The 17,090-nt window shown below is 55.3% G+C and overlaps 1 protein-coding gene across 3 annotated transcripts in view; it reads right to left on the bottom strand.

Moving 5' to 3' along the window:
- Positions 1–17,090, bottom strand: part of Samd11 (sterile alpha motif domain containing 11) — an 18,339-nt gene extending 1,249 nt beyond the window's left edge. Inside the window, exons 1-11 of one of the 3 annotated variants that reach the window (XM_045149245.1) lie at positions 16,503–17,090; positions 15,386–15,477; positions 11,701–11,882; positions 11,095–11,145; positions 6,850–6,974; positions 3,932–4,021; positions 3,630–3,764; positions 1,920–2,082; positions 928–1,043; positions 746–824; positions 174–673 (exon numbers count right to left, since the gene is read on the bottom strand). In XM_045149245.1, the coding sequence (XP_045005180.1) occupies positions 174–673; positions 746–824; positions 928–1,043; positions 1,920–2,082; positions 3,630–3,764; positions 3,932–4,021; positions 6,850–6,974; positions 11,095–11,145; positions 11,701–11,882; positions 15,386–15,477; positions 16,503–17,022 (2,053 nt within the window). In that variant the 5' untranslated portion in view covers positions 17,023–17,090. Of the gene's footprint in view, positions 1–173; positions 674–745; positions 825–927; positions 1,044–1,919; positions 2,083–3,629; positions 3,765–3,931; positions 4,022–6,849; positions 6,975–11,094; positions 11,146–11,700; positions 11,883–15,385; positions 15,478–16,067; positions 16,295–16,502 lie in introns of those variants that run through there. The other 2 variants (XM_045149246.1, XM_045149247.1) reach the window with 2 other exon arrangements.

Below are 17,090 nucleotides of genomic sequence, written 5' to 3'. Positions count from 1 at the left end.
TCTACTGATCTTGCTCTAATTGCATAGAGACCTTGGATCAATGACTAAAGGGTTGTTTCCCCATGAAAAGCCCTCCCCACTCCCCAGTACATGGGTGGCCAGGCTGTGGGTACATGGGTGGCCCAGGCTGGGCTTGCAGACCCAGACGAAGAAAACTAGTATCTGCTGCCTACCTGTGTGGAAGTAGGGGCTAACAGCGTAAGGGAAGCCGAGGGGCAGTGTGGACCCTGAGAGGGGCCCCTTTCCTTCCGCTCTGGTCCCTCCTGTTGGAGCTTGGCTAGGATTAGAGATCCCACCCCTGGCAGCTGCCATCTCAGAGTCTTCTCCATCTGAGTCCTTGGAGGGCTCCTCCTCAGAACCATCGTGAGCCCAGAGGCTGGCCTCTGTGGTCTTGTGTTCACTGGGCCTGACTGATACAGAACCAGGGCTCCCCTTTCGGGATACATGGCCAGTAGACTCCTGGAGTGTGGTCGGGGGCCCCGGCCCTGGTGGGCCCTGGGGGGGCAGGGCCAGCAGCGGCGCCGAGCTGTGTTTCAACACTAACATAGCCCCGCGTCGCTGCAGCTCATCGGCGCCGTCGGGGGCGCGCAGGGCCACCTCTGGCGCCAGCAGCTGAGGGCGATGAGAACTGTCCAATTCCTTCTGCCGAAGCAGCTCCGCAGACATCTCCAGCCTAGACAGACAGCGGGGTCAGCCGGGGCGGGGCGCGCGTGCTACCACCCCCGCAGAGTTCCGAGACACCTACCGCGCCAGGCTCTGTTTCCGCAGGAGCTCCTGCTGCCGGGCAAGCATCTCAGCCTGAGCTGGGGGCAGGAAGCCATAACCTGGGGACAGGCCACACAAGCTGGCATCTCTGCGCCACTTCCGTCTGCTCTCCGCACCAAAGGGGCTCCAAGACACGGAGGGTTTGCACATCCACTTACTCACCTGGGGTCTGGCACAAAGCAGAGGGTACCCCCAAAAGGGGAGGCCTGAGGTGGGAGCCCAAAGCGATGTGGGGGGCATTCTGGGATGACAGCAAGGGGGGTGGCTGCGACAGCTCCCTGTAAGTGGACAGCAGGATGGTGAGCGTAGGCCCAGCCGCTGCTCAACTTCCCTTCCCTTCCCCCACCCACCCCCGTAACCGCCTCTGGGCGCACCCCGTGCCGCCGCCGCTAATTGCCGACCCCGCGGGCGGTCGATGAGCTGCTCGTTATGGCTCCGGGTCGTGCGGTGCCCCAGTCCCAGCCGGCGGCGCCAATTAATCTCCGCGGCGGCGCGGAGGCTCTGACCCTGCGGGCGGCGGCGGCTGCAGCGGTAATTACCGCGGGGTGCGCCGTCCCTGCCCCCATCCCCAGCCCTCGCGGGGGGGCGGGGCGTAATTAGCGGCAATCTGGAGGCGGCGGCAGCTGCAAATGCAGCGTTCGGCGGCCGGCGCGGGGGTGGCGCGGTGGAGACAGCCCGCCAGGGCCCCCGTCCAGCGTTCTCCCTTGGCTCCTCCCGCCCACCGCGGAGACAGTCTGTGTCGCGAACGGCTCCGGCGTCTGGACTGGTGGTGCAGCCCAGGCCTCCCTTGGCCTCTAACTCTTGTGCTCTGTCCGCCCACTTACAGCGGGGCTTCGGACTGCGAGCAGGCTTCCTCAGCACACACCAACAGTGAGGGGGACAAGGCCCTCAGCTGCCTCTGGGACACCTCTATTTTGTAGGTCCCCAGTTGCTCAACAAAGAGACCAGCATGCCCTCCCCGCCCCCCCTCCCTGCATTCCTGCCCAGCAGACCCTAAACCCAGAGCTGACTGGTTGGTGCTTGGCACACACGGGGTACGCGGTACCCGCACGTTCATTAAGGGGGAGAAAGTTAGAGGAAGGTCCAAGATGTGGCTTGGCCTACCCTCGGGAACGGAATGGGGGGGCCTCCCTGGAATGCTGCCACCCCAGTACCTCTCTGAGAAGGATGGGGCAGCAGCTGCAGCTGCGCCTTCCCGGTGCTGAACGAGGCCCTGCTTCCGGCGCTGACCTGCTGTGGATGAGGGCAGGTGGACTTCCAGGCCACTGGGGCTCCTCAAAGTTGCAGCCGCCACTTCCTGCCGGACCCTCAGGAGATCTGAGAAGGGAGGCGACAGTAGTGACCGAGAGGCTATGCTTCCTCGGGGTTTCCCCTTCCCATTCTGGTGAGCAGTGCGTTGACCCAGGAGAGCCAAGAGGAGGATGGGAGGGGACGCTTCCACACAAGCCCTGAACTCTGTGGTCACTGAGGCTGGAGAAGGAGCAGCCATATGGCAGGAGAGACAGGTTCCATGCAACAAGATCTACAGGATGCTGCAGGGCAAGAGAAACTTGGAAAAAATATGAAAAGGTCAGTAACCAAAATTACGTGAGAAGGAAGGGTTTAAGTGTTGGTACTGATGTGATGAAAACTGGAGCTTTGACAAAGACAAGGGCCACAGGCCTGCTACTGGAGATCAGTGTGACAAAATTCCCCGAGTTGTGACAGGGGCTCCAACCCAGGCTGTCCTGAATGAGAGGCAGGAAAAGTTTTAGATCCTGATACCTAGGAACAGCTGGAAAGAATCTGACTCTTTAAAAAAGCAATATACTTGCATACATGGTTGTGAGAGTAGATGCCATCATCTAGCAGTGGCACATGGTCACAGCATGATCCATGCATACGAGGGCCCATGCACATGAGCTCCAATGTGGGCATGCTTAGTGCGCTGTTCCCCATCGTGCCCAGATTGGGCCTCTCAGCTCCCCCACCCCCCAGCTCAAGCTCCACTCCTCTGCTGCTCCACCAGTGCCTGTTTATAAATTAATTACCCGAAAAAGGGAGGTGGGTCTGCACAGGGCGAGGAGCCAGCCCTCAGAACCCAGCAAACTTGGCCGCCCGCGTAGATCCCAGTGGGGTGGCCCTGCTGGCCCAGCCAGGCTCTGTGCAGTGGTGATTGACAGCCTGCTCCCCACTCTGCACCCTCCCCTGTACAGGCCAGCGGAGCCGGCCCCAGGCAGGGCAGAGAAAGCAATTAAAAAGGAAGATTTTTAAATTATTAACATTTGGTGAATTATTCAGGCTCTTGGTGCCTGAGCTGCCCTGGGGGACAGTGTCTTTTGCAAGGAAAGGAAATCCAGCCCCCTTCTCTGAGCCCCCAGCCACCTCTGCCAGAAAAGCCAAGATTCCCTAGCAGAACAGTTGGGCAGACTGTCTGACTATGCCTGGTGGCAGGGACAGTGCGTTAGGGAGGTATCTCTTAAGAAACATCTAACCTGCAGCCTAGCTCTGCCTTTCTGGACTTGACCCTCTTCCCGCCCCCCGAATGTGCTCACAGACTCACCATCCTATACTGACTGTGCCCTGGGATCAAAGGGGGGAGGGCTTGCACAGGCCACAGAGCGTCTACTGGATAGAAGGCAAGTGAGCCTGTTCAAGCCCTTACCTCCCACCCTCACTTGGCCCCTCCCACCCCCCTCCCCAAAACACTCAGTGGTGGCTTGGGAACAGACCTTGGGCAGCTAGCTAGGCCTCATCACTGTACACAGACAGGGGCCAAAGGCCCTTGGATGTATTCAATGCCAGGGCCTCTTCTATGGTAGCTTAGTACATAGGAAAGGCAACAGGAGCACATTGGAGGTGAGAGTGCCACTGGAGGCGCATACCATGGCTAGGGATGCCCAAGTGGTAGAGACGCTGAGGATCCTCAAAGGGTCCAGCCTCACTCAGAGCTGACATGAGTCGACGGTAGTGGTCCTCAGGGGCCATGGTGGACCCCACCTCTGGAAGCAGCAGAGTCTCTGTGTTGGGGGAGCACATGGTGAGGGTTTCTTGAGATAGTGCCAAAGGGAGAAGCAAGGCCTCCCCTCTAAGGATGCACATCCAAGTTCTTCAAGGACCCTCAAGGACTCCGTTGCTTCCTCCCTCTTCCAGTAACCTGCCTCCTAATCCTGGGCCAGGCTCCTACCTTGTGGGGATTCACTCCGGGCCTTCTTCTCTGAAGAATAGTCACTGGTGATGTGGGAAGAGCAGCCCAGCCTCTTGCCCAACAGGGCACCTGCAGAGGATGGAGTGAGCCCCAACCAATACCTCAGGGCTTAGAGGGGAGTGATGAAGGGAAGTCCACCTATGCTCAGCTTGGAACCCCAGTTATGACCACTTTCTTCCTCCTTAGTAGTCAAGACCTCTAACCTGGGAGCCCAGGCCAGAGGATGTTATGACTGGGGCAGAACAAAACAAGGGCACAGTGTATCCCTGATGCTGACCCTGGGCATGTGAACAGAAGTAATAGAACATTCACACCATTGTCCCAGAAGACACAGGCCTTCCCCACCAGGCTGTCCTTTTCTGCAAGTCCATGTGTCTCCTCTGCCCCTCTCAGAGCTGAATGGCCCACCATTATCTCTTGGGACAGATTTATACCTCACATCCCAATCTATACATTCGTGTTCCTCCCCAAGTAACTTCTCTGCTGCACTTGGCCTTGCTGACACACCTGCCTAACCAGGTTCTAGGCTCCTAAGGATACTTTTGCATGGCTCATCCATAGCTCACAGCTTTGTACATGCTATACCAGTACCAGGCCAGTTCCCCCACCCTACTAGTCCTTACAGGACCCAAAGGTCACACCTTCACATGCCAAACCTCAAGCATCAGTTGACTCAATTGAGGACCAGCCACAGGACTCTGCTCTTCAGCTTTCTCCTAAGTCCAACCTGAGGCTAGGTTCTCTGTTGAACAACCTAGAGCCATCCTGGCTCTAAGCCAGATGCTGCTGCCTCTGCCCTCATCCCCATCTAGGGGGGTGTGGAGGAACTGGCCTCTGGGTGACCCAAACTTTCTATAATGCCCCAGTAAGTAAGGCTTCCACGCCTGTGCCCCCACCACCACCGCAAAGTCCTGCCATCAGCTCCAGAGCTGAATTCCTTTTCCTTATTCCCTTAATCTGTCATTTTTATCAGGCTGGGGAAGTGCAGCAGCAAGAGTGCCGATCAATCTCCACATTACGGCTGACAGAATGGTGCTAATAACTTATTGATCTCAGCCACCTCGCTGCCACTGGTCTGGCTGGCCAGCTCAGGCCCTGCCCCAAAGAGGAACAGTCACCACTGCCTGGACAAGGGATCCCCATGTGATGGATCCGGGCAGATGGGCCCAGCATACAGGAGGGCATCTAGTTACACTTGGGATCACCGGAAGCATACTGGAGCCCAGTGAGCAGGAGGGGAAGCAACTGAGACAGGAAGGGAGGACTGTCCCTCAGGGCTGTGTGGTACCTGGTTCTACTCCTACCTGCTGCCCATGCCCCAGTTCACACATACCCTTCAGGGTTAGGCAAGGCCCTTTGCAGCAGTCTGTCACCACTATAACAGTGACTATTACCCCTTCCATTTTGTAGGGTAGCCAGGGGGTGGGGCTGGGATTCCAGTTTACTCTTGAAAAGCTTGAGTCAGCTCAGTGGAGGTGACTGTGGAGTGTGGGTGCCTCACAGGAGACCCCCCAGCTCCATGGCTGACTTGATGAAACCACGTCTTCTCCTGGACATACCAGGGCATCTGGCAACAGTAGGCAGGTATGTATGCAGGAGCATGCACATGAAGTCACAAGACCTGTTCCAAGCCACATAGTCCTTTCAGGCCCATGCCCAGTGGAGGAATGACATGTAAGGATCCCCTATGATGACTGAGAGCTCCTTGAGGTGGTGTGTGTGTGTGTGTGTGTGTGTAAGACCCTAAGGGGATGCATGTGTGAAACTCAGGCACAGCATACACTTCTGCAGTTGTGCATGGTATGAACCCCGGCATGCAGTGCAAAGGGAGAATGAGTGGCCAGTCTGGTGACTGAGCACCACAGGAGAACTGCGTATGTGCAGTCTGCACTGGCACCTTGACAAGGTCCATGGTGGCCTTGGTTGGGAGGTACTGCATATAGCCTATATATGCACAAGCACACATGTACTTGTGCACCTAAGGAGGTCTCATGTGCAGAAGGAGGGGAGGGCCTGTGGGCTCAGAACATCTCAATCATAGCGGAGCTCCCCTGGCTCCGCCAGCTAGATAGATCGATGGGGCAATTAGATTTTATCAGCCGCTTGCTCAGCTGCCTCCACCAGCCTGGGCCTCCATCAGGTCTCCAGCTGCTCCAGAAGCAGCCCCCTACAGGCCCACAATGCTTTCTAAGCTCTGATGCGGGTGCCCTTGGTGAGGGACCACACCCACTTAGCCTTCTCAAACACTGCAGCCACCACCAGAACCATCCTCTCAACAGCTCACGATAGAAAGGCCCCTCAAGGTTCCTGAAGCCCATCTGTGCCCCACCACCTCACAGCCTGCTCCTCTGCAGAGTGCCATGGCCTCTAGGCTGCCCCTTCCTCTGTACTCCGTGGAGTGGCCTCCAGAAGTCAGCTTCCTTGGAGAGGTCCTGGAAGCATCAGTTTCCTGTCTGTCTGCTCAGGTACAGGACCTTAGAGCAGCACTAGGGCTGTGCATGCTCCGTGGTGGAGGGCGGGTGAGCATGTTCCTTCCCACACAAGCAATTCTGCAGCGGTCCTTTCTGAGCTCACTGGAGGCTTGTGTGGTGTCTGCCCCTCTGAGGTGGGCCTCAGCCACTCCAAGCTCACCCCAGCAACAGTCACAGTGGAGCCACCTCTGCAGCAGCCCGTCTGCCTGGCTGGCTGGGATTAACACAATTACCATCACATGGAGCCCCAGGGGACAGCCTGCCTCACACCTCCCGCCTCCTCTGCTGGCCTCTCTGGCTGCCAGCCAAGGTATCCAGGGCCCAGAGCTGCTGAGCAGAGACTTGGGGAGGGCAGGCTGTTCTCGGGCTGAGTTGCTGTGGCCCAGCAGCTCTGTCCTCACCCTTGGAATCCCCTGGGCTCCTCACCTGTGGGTCCAAGGCCAATTTCCACACTGCTTCTCTGGAAGTCACAGCGGCTTGGATGCTCGGGCATAACGAGGTGGCGGCTTCGATGCACACTGGATATGAGGGTGGGAAGATTGCTGTCCTGGCTGCAGCAAAGCAAGACAAGACAGGCCATGAGCTGGGAGTCTGGCACATAGAATGTGAATATAGGGGTGCATGACCCAAAGAGTAATCAGAACCTCAATGTGAGGCCTGTGATAGAACACGTGTACACACTCCTCAAGTAGACCAGAGTGAAGCTTGGCACTGAGACCATGCTACAGCTCAGTCAGCCCCTCCAGATAGCCTTCTTTGCTTTGGTAATAGTGTTGTGCTCCCTGCCCTGGAGGCTGCCAGGTGTCCTGCCTTCTGCAGAACAGACCCAGAGAGGCCAGGCTGTCACACACATGCTGCCAGCTCCCATAGCCCAAGCCTAGTAAACACTTCCCAGGTCCTAGGTCCTTCAAATAAGGATGCTGAGGTTCTAAGCAAAGCTCTGTAGCTGGGAAGACTCATGCTCATGAGCAAAGCCTAGCAGGCACAGGTGACACGCCACTCAGGCGTAAACGTGCACTTAACCGCCCTCCCTGTTTTTCTATTTCCTGCTGAGCCAACTGAATCCTCATCTACAAAGCCCCAGAGAGGAGAGGATGCGAAAGTAAGGATACACTACCCTGGGCTTCTGTGATCACCCAACATTGGTAGAAGGAGAAACAGGAAGTCAAAGTCAGGGAGGGCAGTAGTAGTGGGTACCCAGTGCCTGGCATGTGCCTTCCCCAGCCCACCTGTGGCGGAGCAGCCTCCTCAGTGGTGCCAATGCAGAACCTCCATGCAGTGACCCGGGAATCGACGCTGAACCTCATTAAATAGCTACCAGTCCCTGACCATGGTGGCAGGAACTGAGCTAATCCAGGGCTAGCACCTAAGAAGATCAGTTTCAGCAGCAGACATTCAGGGGGCCCCACCCCAGTGTAAGCTACGAGGGCAGCTGGGGGTATAAGTACTTTATGGGATTAATTGGCATGAGGTTTGTCCCCCATATCCTCATTGATGTGGGGGGGGTTGTCAGAGAGAATTGCTATCCTCAGCATGAGGAGGGGTTGTGGGCTGGCCAAGCATAAGCTGCAGTATCCACAGAGCTGCTCCCCACGGGGACCCCTTTCTTGTGCTCCCAGTGTTTTAAAGTGAACCAGCTACCAGAGACTCAGGGATGAGGGCAGAAAATCTATTCTCTGTGAACCCAGCCTGGCCCACAGAGGGAAGGTCAGGGCCTTCTGTCTGGAACGCTCTGGTGACAGCCATCAGGGTCACTGGGGGCCATGGCCCTGTGGAGGTGATATCTGGTGGGAACTTAAGTCTCGTTTGATTTTTACCCCTTAAGGTGACCCAGCCTTGAAAACCTGTTCCTGTCACCTACTGGTTATTCACTAAACAAATTATGCCAATTATATACAGATCTCCAAAAACACTCTATACACACCTGTCTGAAAACATAACAATTCTACCCTTAGCGTCACAGCATAACATTCTCAAAGCCACAAGTCACACACTGCATATCACCACAAGCTAGGTAAGCTAGATACTAAGCCCAGGAGGGTTTCAGTAGGCTGTGGCACGGAGAAACTAGGAGGTCAGGAAAGGCTGGGGCTAGGAAGACGGCTCAGTAGTTAAAGGCACTTGCTTACAAAGCCTGCCTGCCTGGGTTCAATTCTTTAGTACCCACATAAAGCCAGAGGTACAAAGTAGCACATGCATCTGAAATTAGTTTGCAGTGGCAAGAGACTCTGGCATGTCCATACTGTTTCCTTCTTTCTCAAATAAATAAACAAAAACATTAAAAAAAAAAAAAGTTGGAGAGATGGCTTAGCAGTTAAGACATTTGCCTGAAAAGCCAAAGGGCCTCAGTTTAATTCCCCAGGACCCACGTAAACGAGATGCACAAGGTGGTACATGCATCTGGAGTTCATTTGCAGTGGTTGAAGGCCCTGGCACACACATTCTCTCCCCCACCCAATAAATAAATTAATAAATAAATAAATTAATTAAAAAAATTTTAAAAGGAGCCAGAAGGCTACAGAGGGAATGTCATGAGGAGGCTAGAAGGAGAAAAGTGATTGGCCTAGCATACTTCTCAGGGCCCCATACCTTTGCTAGGCTGGAGCAAGCCGGTGGCCTACTACAGTGTTTCACAGAGGACCAGAGATAGATGGACACATAGATGGGTGTAAGCAGGTGAACAGAAAAGTAGAGGGTAACTGGCAGATAGAGATGGATGCACAGACAGGATACTGAAGACAGAAGAATGGGTGGACAGGACAACAAGATGGGACAAATACAGAGCCAGGTGGGGGCAGTGCAAGGCAGCTGGCCCTGGCCACCCACAACCCCTTTTTTCCAGACGTTGGACCTGCCAGTAGGGGAGCAGAAGGTTGTCAGTTCTCCTGGACATGCTGCTATTCACTCCTACTTACAACTTCCTATTTGGTAGAATCCTGGCCCTTGGGGCCTCTAAAGTACCAAAGGGCTATTGGCATGGGCCTGGCTTCTCCAAGGGGCACCAGGCTGCAGTGGTTGGCATTGTGACAGACCCTGTGTGGGCATACCTCCACCCAGTGGCAGGTGGATGTGAAGAGGGGCCACAGGCATTGATGTGTGTGGGGGGGTGTCAGAGAAGGAACTGCTCTGCTCCAGTAGGGAAGACAGCTACCAGGTTGCCTGTTGGCCTTGCTGACAAATTTATCCTGCAGTGTCCCAAGTAAAAGGCTCATAAAGTGTCATCAGTGTTCATGACAGTTCATAAAAATGATCAGTTGAGCTGGCAACTCCAAAATGGGTTGGAAATAAGTTTAAGGATGTTTTTATTGTAATTCAGCTCCAGGATGCAGGCATTCTCAGTGACATAAATAACACATCTGGCAAAAAGCCAGGGCAGATTTTCTCTGAAGAGTGACTGGTCAAGGGGCATGACCTTCACAGCTGTGACCACAGGAGATTGGTCTCCTGAGGCAACAACCCACTGCTGTACCTATCTTGCAGCACTCCCCTGGAGGCCATGGGGTAAGATTGGACCTCACTAGCCATAAGCCACTGCTGGGTTCTGCTCATAGACTGACCATCCCCTTCCCCTATGAGACAGGAACCTAGGTCCTTCCAAAACCCCAACCTCCATGTCCAATTTCTTCAGTTTCATCTCCTTGCTACATCCTGGAGTGGCAGCCCCCATCCTGCTTCTACAGACTGAATCCATGTGATCTCAAGCAAACCCCTGACCTAGCATGCAGGGTTGTCACCAGAAAGATCTTTACAAAACACACACTGGGGCTGGAGAGATCGCTTAGTGGTTTAGTGCTTGCCTGTGAAGCCTAAGGACCCTGGTTCGAGGCTCCATTCCCCAGGATCCACGTTAGCCAGATGCACAAGGGGATGCACATGTCTGGAGTTCATTTGCAGTGGCTGGAGGCCCTGGCGCACCCATTCTTTCTCTCTCTCTCTATGTGCCTCTTTCTCTCTTTCTCTGTCGCTCTCAAATAAGTAAATAAAAATAAACACACACACAAAAATTAACACACACACACACACACACACACTGATCACTTCCCGGTACAAAGACTTTCTGTGGCTTCTCCTGTCTGGATGACAAAAACTCAACAGGTCCAGCATTTAAGGCCCAGACTTTTAGCCTCCAATTGAGCCAGGCCTGCCACATTTACCTTCTTCTCTCTCATATCTTCTCCCTTCACTCCAATATAACTTTGCAGACCCACTTTTCCCTAGTAAACACCACCTGCACATCCTTATAGACACCACTCTTACATCTATGGAGAGTAAGATAAAAGATAAGCCTCATTTCTTTTATCAGATATATCCAAACGGGCAGTCCCACTAGGGATATTGTATACTCTGGCTCTAGCCCTGACCTTCCCAGAATGCCTGCCTGTACTAGTAATAAGGTCTGGCACAAGCCTGCACTTGTCTAAGATGGCCACCCTGCCACCCATTTCCCAGTCTGGGCAAGAAACAGACATAGCAAACCTGGTAGATGTTCAGCCCACATTGGCTCACCCTGGCCAAAATGGTGGGCAAGACATGAAATCATGGGCAGAGGAGAGAAGAAGGTCAGGTAGCCTGAGGCCCAGGGGAAGTAGAGCAATAGGCCTTCTGCTGCCTGGGCTGCCTGGGCTGTATGGTTTCGAGGCTGTGTGAAGCCTCGAAAACTGGGACTCCTACCTGCAGGATGTCTCTCTGAAGGAGATGTTCACATTCCAATGGGTGTGGACTCTGGAGGGAGAGAAGGAAAGGGTTAGCATGCTTCTGGGACCACCCTCGACTCTAGTGTCTTACTTGGTCAGTTAGCTAGGCCAGTAGCCAAGTGGTGGTGCCCCATGTCAAGGTCAGTGTGCTGCAGTTCCCACTGGCCAGGCCAGAGCCATTTTCTGGCTTCTCCAGAGACGAATAAGGATGGCCCTGACCCCACCCCACTTGGTGCACTCAGAGGAGCCCATGCTGTACAGTGGTGAGGTGGGTTGGGACTTCTTCCACATGGTGCTTACTATACTGAAACTAAATTCATGGTTGTTGGAGCTGCTTCTGCTGGTGTGGGAACACATCAGAGAGAAACCTCACAGTAGCCACCTGAAGGAGACTTGGGGCATCATCCCTGGTGGGTGCAGGCCCTCTGAAAGTGACTCCTGCACTGAAGTAGGTGGAGGTGCCAGGATGAGATGTCAGGAGAGGTTCCTGCCTGTTTTCAGTGCCACCTCTGACCTTGATGCCCCACCCTCAGGGGAGTCCATGGGTGTGGTGAACCTCCTGGCCTGGTCGTGGTACAAGTACCTTCTCTTCATGATATGGCTATGCGGCTCATCTTCCTGCTTCAAGCCCAGCTGCTGCCCACAGGCAGGGCCACTTCCATCACTATCACCATCGCTAGCTGAGAAGCTGGGGGTCCGCTGTTTCTTTAGGGCACGTGCAGAGGGCAAGATGAGTGTCCTTTTGTCGGCCAGCCGCCCCCTGTTCTGGAAAAATAGGAGAAGGAGGGTTAGGCTGGGCTAGGCCTTCAACCTCCAGGGCCTAGGTCAAGGTGCAGCAGTCCAGTGCTAACCCCCAACCCCAGCTCCCTTTTTGGATCCCAGGCTGTTGGGATGTGTATGTAGCCTGGGGCAGCATTCTTGGGTTGATCTTGGTGGATATGCAGTCAGTACAGGTACCTGTTTGTGTGTCTACCTAAAATCCTATTATGTTCTCTGTTAGTCCCTGAAACTGATATCCACATCTTCCTTTCCTCCCTTCTTACCCTACCCCCTTTCTTTTTCTCTTCGTGTTCTTTCTTTTGTAAATAGTTATTTATTTATTTGTAAGGGGGGATGCGGATGGGTGAACCAGGGCCTCTTACACTGAAACAAACTCCATTTCGTGCATCTATCTGGCTTTACATGAGTACTGGGAAATCGAACCCAGGCTGTCAGGCTTTGCAAGCAAGCACCTTTAACTGCTGAGCCATCTCCTCAGTGCCCCCTCCATGTTCTTTCTTTCTGAGCTGCTGAGCATGCTATGCAAGTACTCTGCCATGTAGCTATAATCCCAGACCCCTTTTTCAGTGCCTAACTCAATGACAACCCAAGGGTAGGCCTGGGTCCTAAAAGAACTGGTGGCTGCATGACCCTTTATAAACTACAGGCAAGGTGTTCACCGGCCATCTGAAGAGGAGCTCTGACCAGCCCAAACCCTTTGTCCCGTGGACCATGATGGGTAGGGATTCTCACAAAGCTGTTTCCGCTGTCCCCTCTACCCCTGGTATAAGTGTGTATGAGCTGAGGACTCTGCACAGAATATGCACTCAGTTCAGGAACATGTGCTAGTGGGCACATGCTCAGCTATGCACAGAGCAGTTTCAGTGAGTTTGTGCCTCAGTTCTAGGCCTTTCTCTGCTTATCCTATGTCTTCAGGTTCTTATGCTCTCAGGGGAAAGAAGGAAATCAGTGATTATTTTCCAGTGAGTGGCCCAGAGACGCACAAGTCTTGAGATTATCTCCCTCTCCTCTGTCCTGTGTGAAGGTCTCCTCTGACTCCCTCCACCACTGCTAAGAGTCCTCACCACACTCATGAGCAAGACACTTCCCATATTTCATTGGAAGGATGAGACACCAGGGTCCTGCCTCCAGATCATCCAGGTCCCAAAGCCATATCCTTCAAGAAAGTGGTGTCTCGGGCTGGAGAGATGGCGTAGCGGTTAAGCGCTTGCCTGTGAAGCCTAAGGACCCCGGTTTAAGGCTCGGTTCCCCAGGTCCCACATTAGCCAGATGCACAAGGGGGCGCACGCATCTGGAGTTCGTTTGCAGAGGCTGGAAGCCCTGGTGCGCCCATTCTCTCTCTCTCCCTCTACCTGTCTTTCTCTCTGTGTCTGTCGCTCTCAAATAAATAAATTTAAAAAAAAAAATAGATTTCTTTAAAAAAAAAAAAAAAGAAAGTGGTGTCTCTTCAAACACAGAACTACTATCACCTTAAGACACATAGGTTAGTCTGAACAGTACCCCTCTCTAGGCTCCAAGACCAAGCCATGGTCTTTGCTGCACCTATCCTGAGGAATCTGCTGGGATCTGCCTGGGATGTCTTCCCACCAGTACTGGGATTGATAGTGTGGGCCACTAGGATCTGAGGGCTGGCTTTAGGGACAAGAGGGTCTGTTTTGTAGTTCCTTCTAAGATCTATGTGGCCTTAACCCTGCATCATGCTAATGACAACAGAACACAAGTAAGGCTGAAGAGTGGAGTGCCCATCTGTGTCCTATGCCTCTGTTAACTCAAAAGTGTGGGGTATCATTTCTATGAACTTCTGTTTGTGTGGATTGTGGTCTACCATTCTCCATGTCTGCCACAGCCTAAGCATCAGAACCTCAGGGGACTCTGAACCCTCCCCTCTCCGGCTTTCCACTTTAAGTAAGATATTCTCTTGAGAAGAAAAGAAAACAATTTCTTTTTGTCTCTCATTTGCAAAGTGGGGAAGAAGGAACTGACATTTGGAAAGGGGCCAGAACCAGCTGGAGCCAGCCTCAGCCCCATGACATACACACACAGCTGGTCATAGGGACTCACCAGCCCCTGTAACATCCTGAAGGCACCAGGGGGTGAGTATTTGATGACACCTAGGGGATGACCTATGAGGAAGGGGCACTGAGGATCCAGGTGGCCATTCTCACCTCCTCTCAAGAATTTGGAATACAGGCCATATACTGGAGATCTCAAACATCTCCCCTGCTCAACAGATCTGAGAATTTGGCTCCTAACCAAGAGCTGGTCTTCCTCATATAGTGGGAAAGGTGCCATTATGCAGGGCCCCTGATCTATGTGAAAACCTATACTCTACCCCTGGATTAGCTGTGCCACAAATACACACTTGTGACCTTGGTCATGGGGTTAAGGGAGACAGCTCTAGTGTGAGACTGGAGACAAGGGACCAGGTAGGGACCAGACAACAGGAGAGGTGGGCCCAGGTCTCACTTGTCTCTAGTGCAGAACAAGAACAGGGAGCCCCAGGTAGGCAGCAGGTCCACCCCTCTCTGAGCTCCATTATTTCTCATTCAAGGTGAGTGAGGCGTTGGCCACTTGCTCCTCCATCTTGAGGGGGAGCTCGTTGGGTAGTAGGTTCTGAGCAGCATGGCCCCTCCCAACCGAACAGAAAACAGAACCCTATAAACCTGCTAGCACCAGCTGATTGCAGGAGCAGCACAGTGGAGAGACTCAGGCGTCTGGTCTGGTCTCAGCAGCTGTGCATACCTGCCTGAGGAGCTTTGGTGCATCTGTGAACTCAGTGAGTGTGGTAGCCTGAGACTGCTTCCCAATCTCTCCTGCTCTCTCCAGGTCACACCAACAGTTTACCCTGGGTGGGAATCCAACTAGCCTTCAACTTCAGCTCACTAGACGCCCAAACTGCAAAGACCTGCCCTAACTGGGCTGTCACTAGAACACTTGGCTATCTATGCCCTTTGCTGGCATAGGATACTATACCTAGTATTCTAACCCTCAGCATCCCAGAGACAGTCACTCACACACAAGCCCGAGACCACCCCAGATGGCAGTCCAAGGCAGCCAGCCAGCACTATTATGCCACGCAATGAGCCCAACTCCAGAACTAGCATCTCTTCTGGTTGGACCAGAGGACTTGATGCCTCCAGATCTGAGCCAGGGGAGCCCCCAAACCCAAGTCAAATGCCACTCTCCAGGAGGAAGCCCATGGACCCCTGTCTATTCCCAGGACTTGCGGAGCAGTTCCAAGGTGTTGAGTGTTGAACAAGCAGGACCTCCCCTGCATCCAACCCAAGAGAGGCACCTGCATCTGGGATTCTTTCTCCTTCCCAGGCACAGTCTGGGAAAGTACTACCCTCCCTCCCCCACCCGGCTGGCTCTTTACTCCTCCAACCCATCTGCTGGGTTGCGGTTATGACTCCCAATCCTAGACAACACAGCCATCAGCCCCAGAGTGGAAGCCCAGCCACCCAGCCCCAGCTTATCTTCTGTCTCACCACGGGCGAGGATATTCTACAGCCCGGACAGTCGCAGATCGGGGGGTGCACCTGCAGGATCCCCTTGGACATAAGCGTCTTCAGACTTTTCCCTGCCAGGAGACCAAGCAGAACCGTGAGGGAGCCGCCTGGCGCAGGTAGCATCATCATGTGCTTCGGGCGCGTGGTTAGCAGTAAGGCCAGCCCCGGACCCCCACAACTGTCTTCCACACCCACCGTTGTCCAACTTCCAAGCGGGAGGCCTGCCCCACCCTTGCTGCCAGGCCAGGACCCGTCAGGCTCTGAGACTCAAATCCTGAGAGAGCCGCACTCCCTTAACGGAGGGCGTCCTCCTCCCCTTCCTCGGCTCCCCTCCTCCAGCGCTCCACCCTCTTCAACCGGGTTCCTTGGGAACCCTTGGCTGGGGCGAGGTACGTTGAGCCCAGGATCTGGTGAAGAGGTGCCGATGGGGCACTCGGCCTGGGTCAGCTGCCGCTACCGGAAGGGGAGAGACCCCCCCCAACAGGGGAGTAAACCTCCAAAGCGAACGCTGCCGGGTCCCTAACTTTCTAATGCCCGCACCACGCCAGCTCTCCAGGAACCCGCCACATGGCACTTTTGGAAGCCACGGTCCAAACAGGCTGCGCCCGGGTAGCCGCGCCCTCGCGGCCCCCGCAGCCTCTCCACCGGCGCGCGGTCGTACCCTCGTCGCACGTGCGCCCCGCCACTCCTGCCCGAACCGCTGGCTCCGCGCCGGTGGAGGAAGGGGAGGCGTCCCTCCCGGCCGGCCTCCCCCGAGTTCCCGTTAACTTCCCCCGCCTTCAAGGCCTAGCAAAAGACCTTCAGAACGAGGGGGAGTGGCCGGTTCGTGGGTTGCCCGGAGCTCCTCCAGGGAGCCGTGGCCCAGGCTGGGGGTGGCACTGTAGAGGCCGCGGGCGCTCTCGGCTGCGTCCACCAAGTCGCCCTGCGTGGTGGAGGGGAGGGCGCGGGGGGGGAGGAAAGTGCACCCCGAGGCAGCTCTGGAGCTGCAGCGCCCTCTCTGGGCTCAGCCTAGGTCTCCCAGGTAGCAGAGTGAGGAGCCGAGACCCGCGGGACTTAGAGGGACGGCGGAGGCTCGAACCCCCACCGCGGCCCGCACCTTTGTGGCGGATGCTGCGTTTCCAGTCCTTGGCCGTCTCGCGGCCGCTGACGAACTGGAACTCGTTGGGCGTGAGCCACTCGCCGCGGTGGCGGATGGACGGGCCCTTGCTGCCCTGGCAGAGTTTGCGCACGTAGAGCAGCGCGCGGTTGGCCCCGCACTCCACCTCGATGCACGGCTCGCCGTTGTCCAGCAGGGGCTGGAAGTCAGGTGCGGGGGCCGCGGTGGCCGAGAAGCGCTCGAAGGCCAGCGGGTCTTGGGGCAGGTGGAGATGAGGCGCAGCGGCCTCGTGTAGACTAAGGTAGGCACGCGGGAGGCGGAGTGGAGGAGCCAACAGAGCCTCGTAGCCGGCGGCCGAGGCGGGTAGCGAGGCAGCCGGGGGCAGGGCTGCGGCGGCGGGCAGTGGCGCCAGGTAGCCGGGCAGTGGTGGTAGAGGCAGTGCGGCCAGGGTCGGGTGGAAGGTGGCCAGAGCCAGAGCCAAGTCTTCGCGTCCAGGGAGCTCCTTCTTCACTGCCGGCATGGCATGCGGATGGAGGCTGTCTGCCACCCGCGCGATTTATCCTGGCCGGGGCTGGAATTGGGTCCCGA

Source organism: Jaculus jaculus, chromosome 5, assembly GCF_020740685.1.
Source record: "Jaculus jaculus isolate mJacJac1 chromosome 5, mJacJac1.mat.Y.cur, whole genome shotgun sequence".
NCBI classification, from domain to species: Eukaryota; Metazoa; Chordata; class Mammalia; order Rodentia; family Dipodidae; genus Jaculus; species Jaculus jaculus.
Note: the sequence above shows the minus strand (reverse complement) of the source record. Positions and strands in the feature narration are given on the sequence as shown.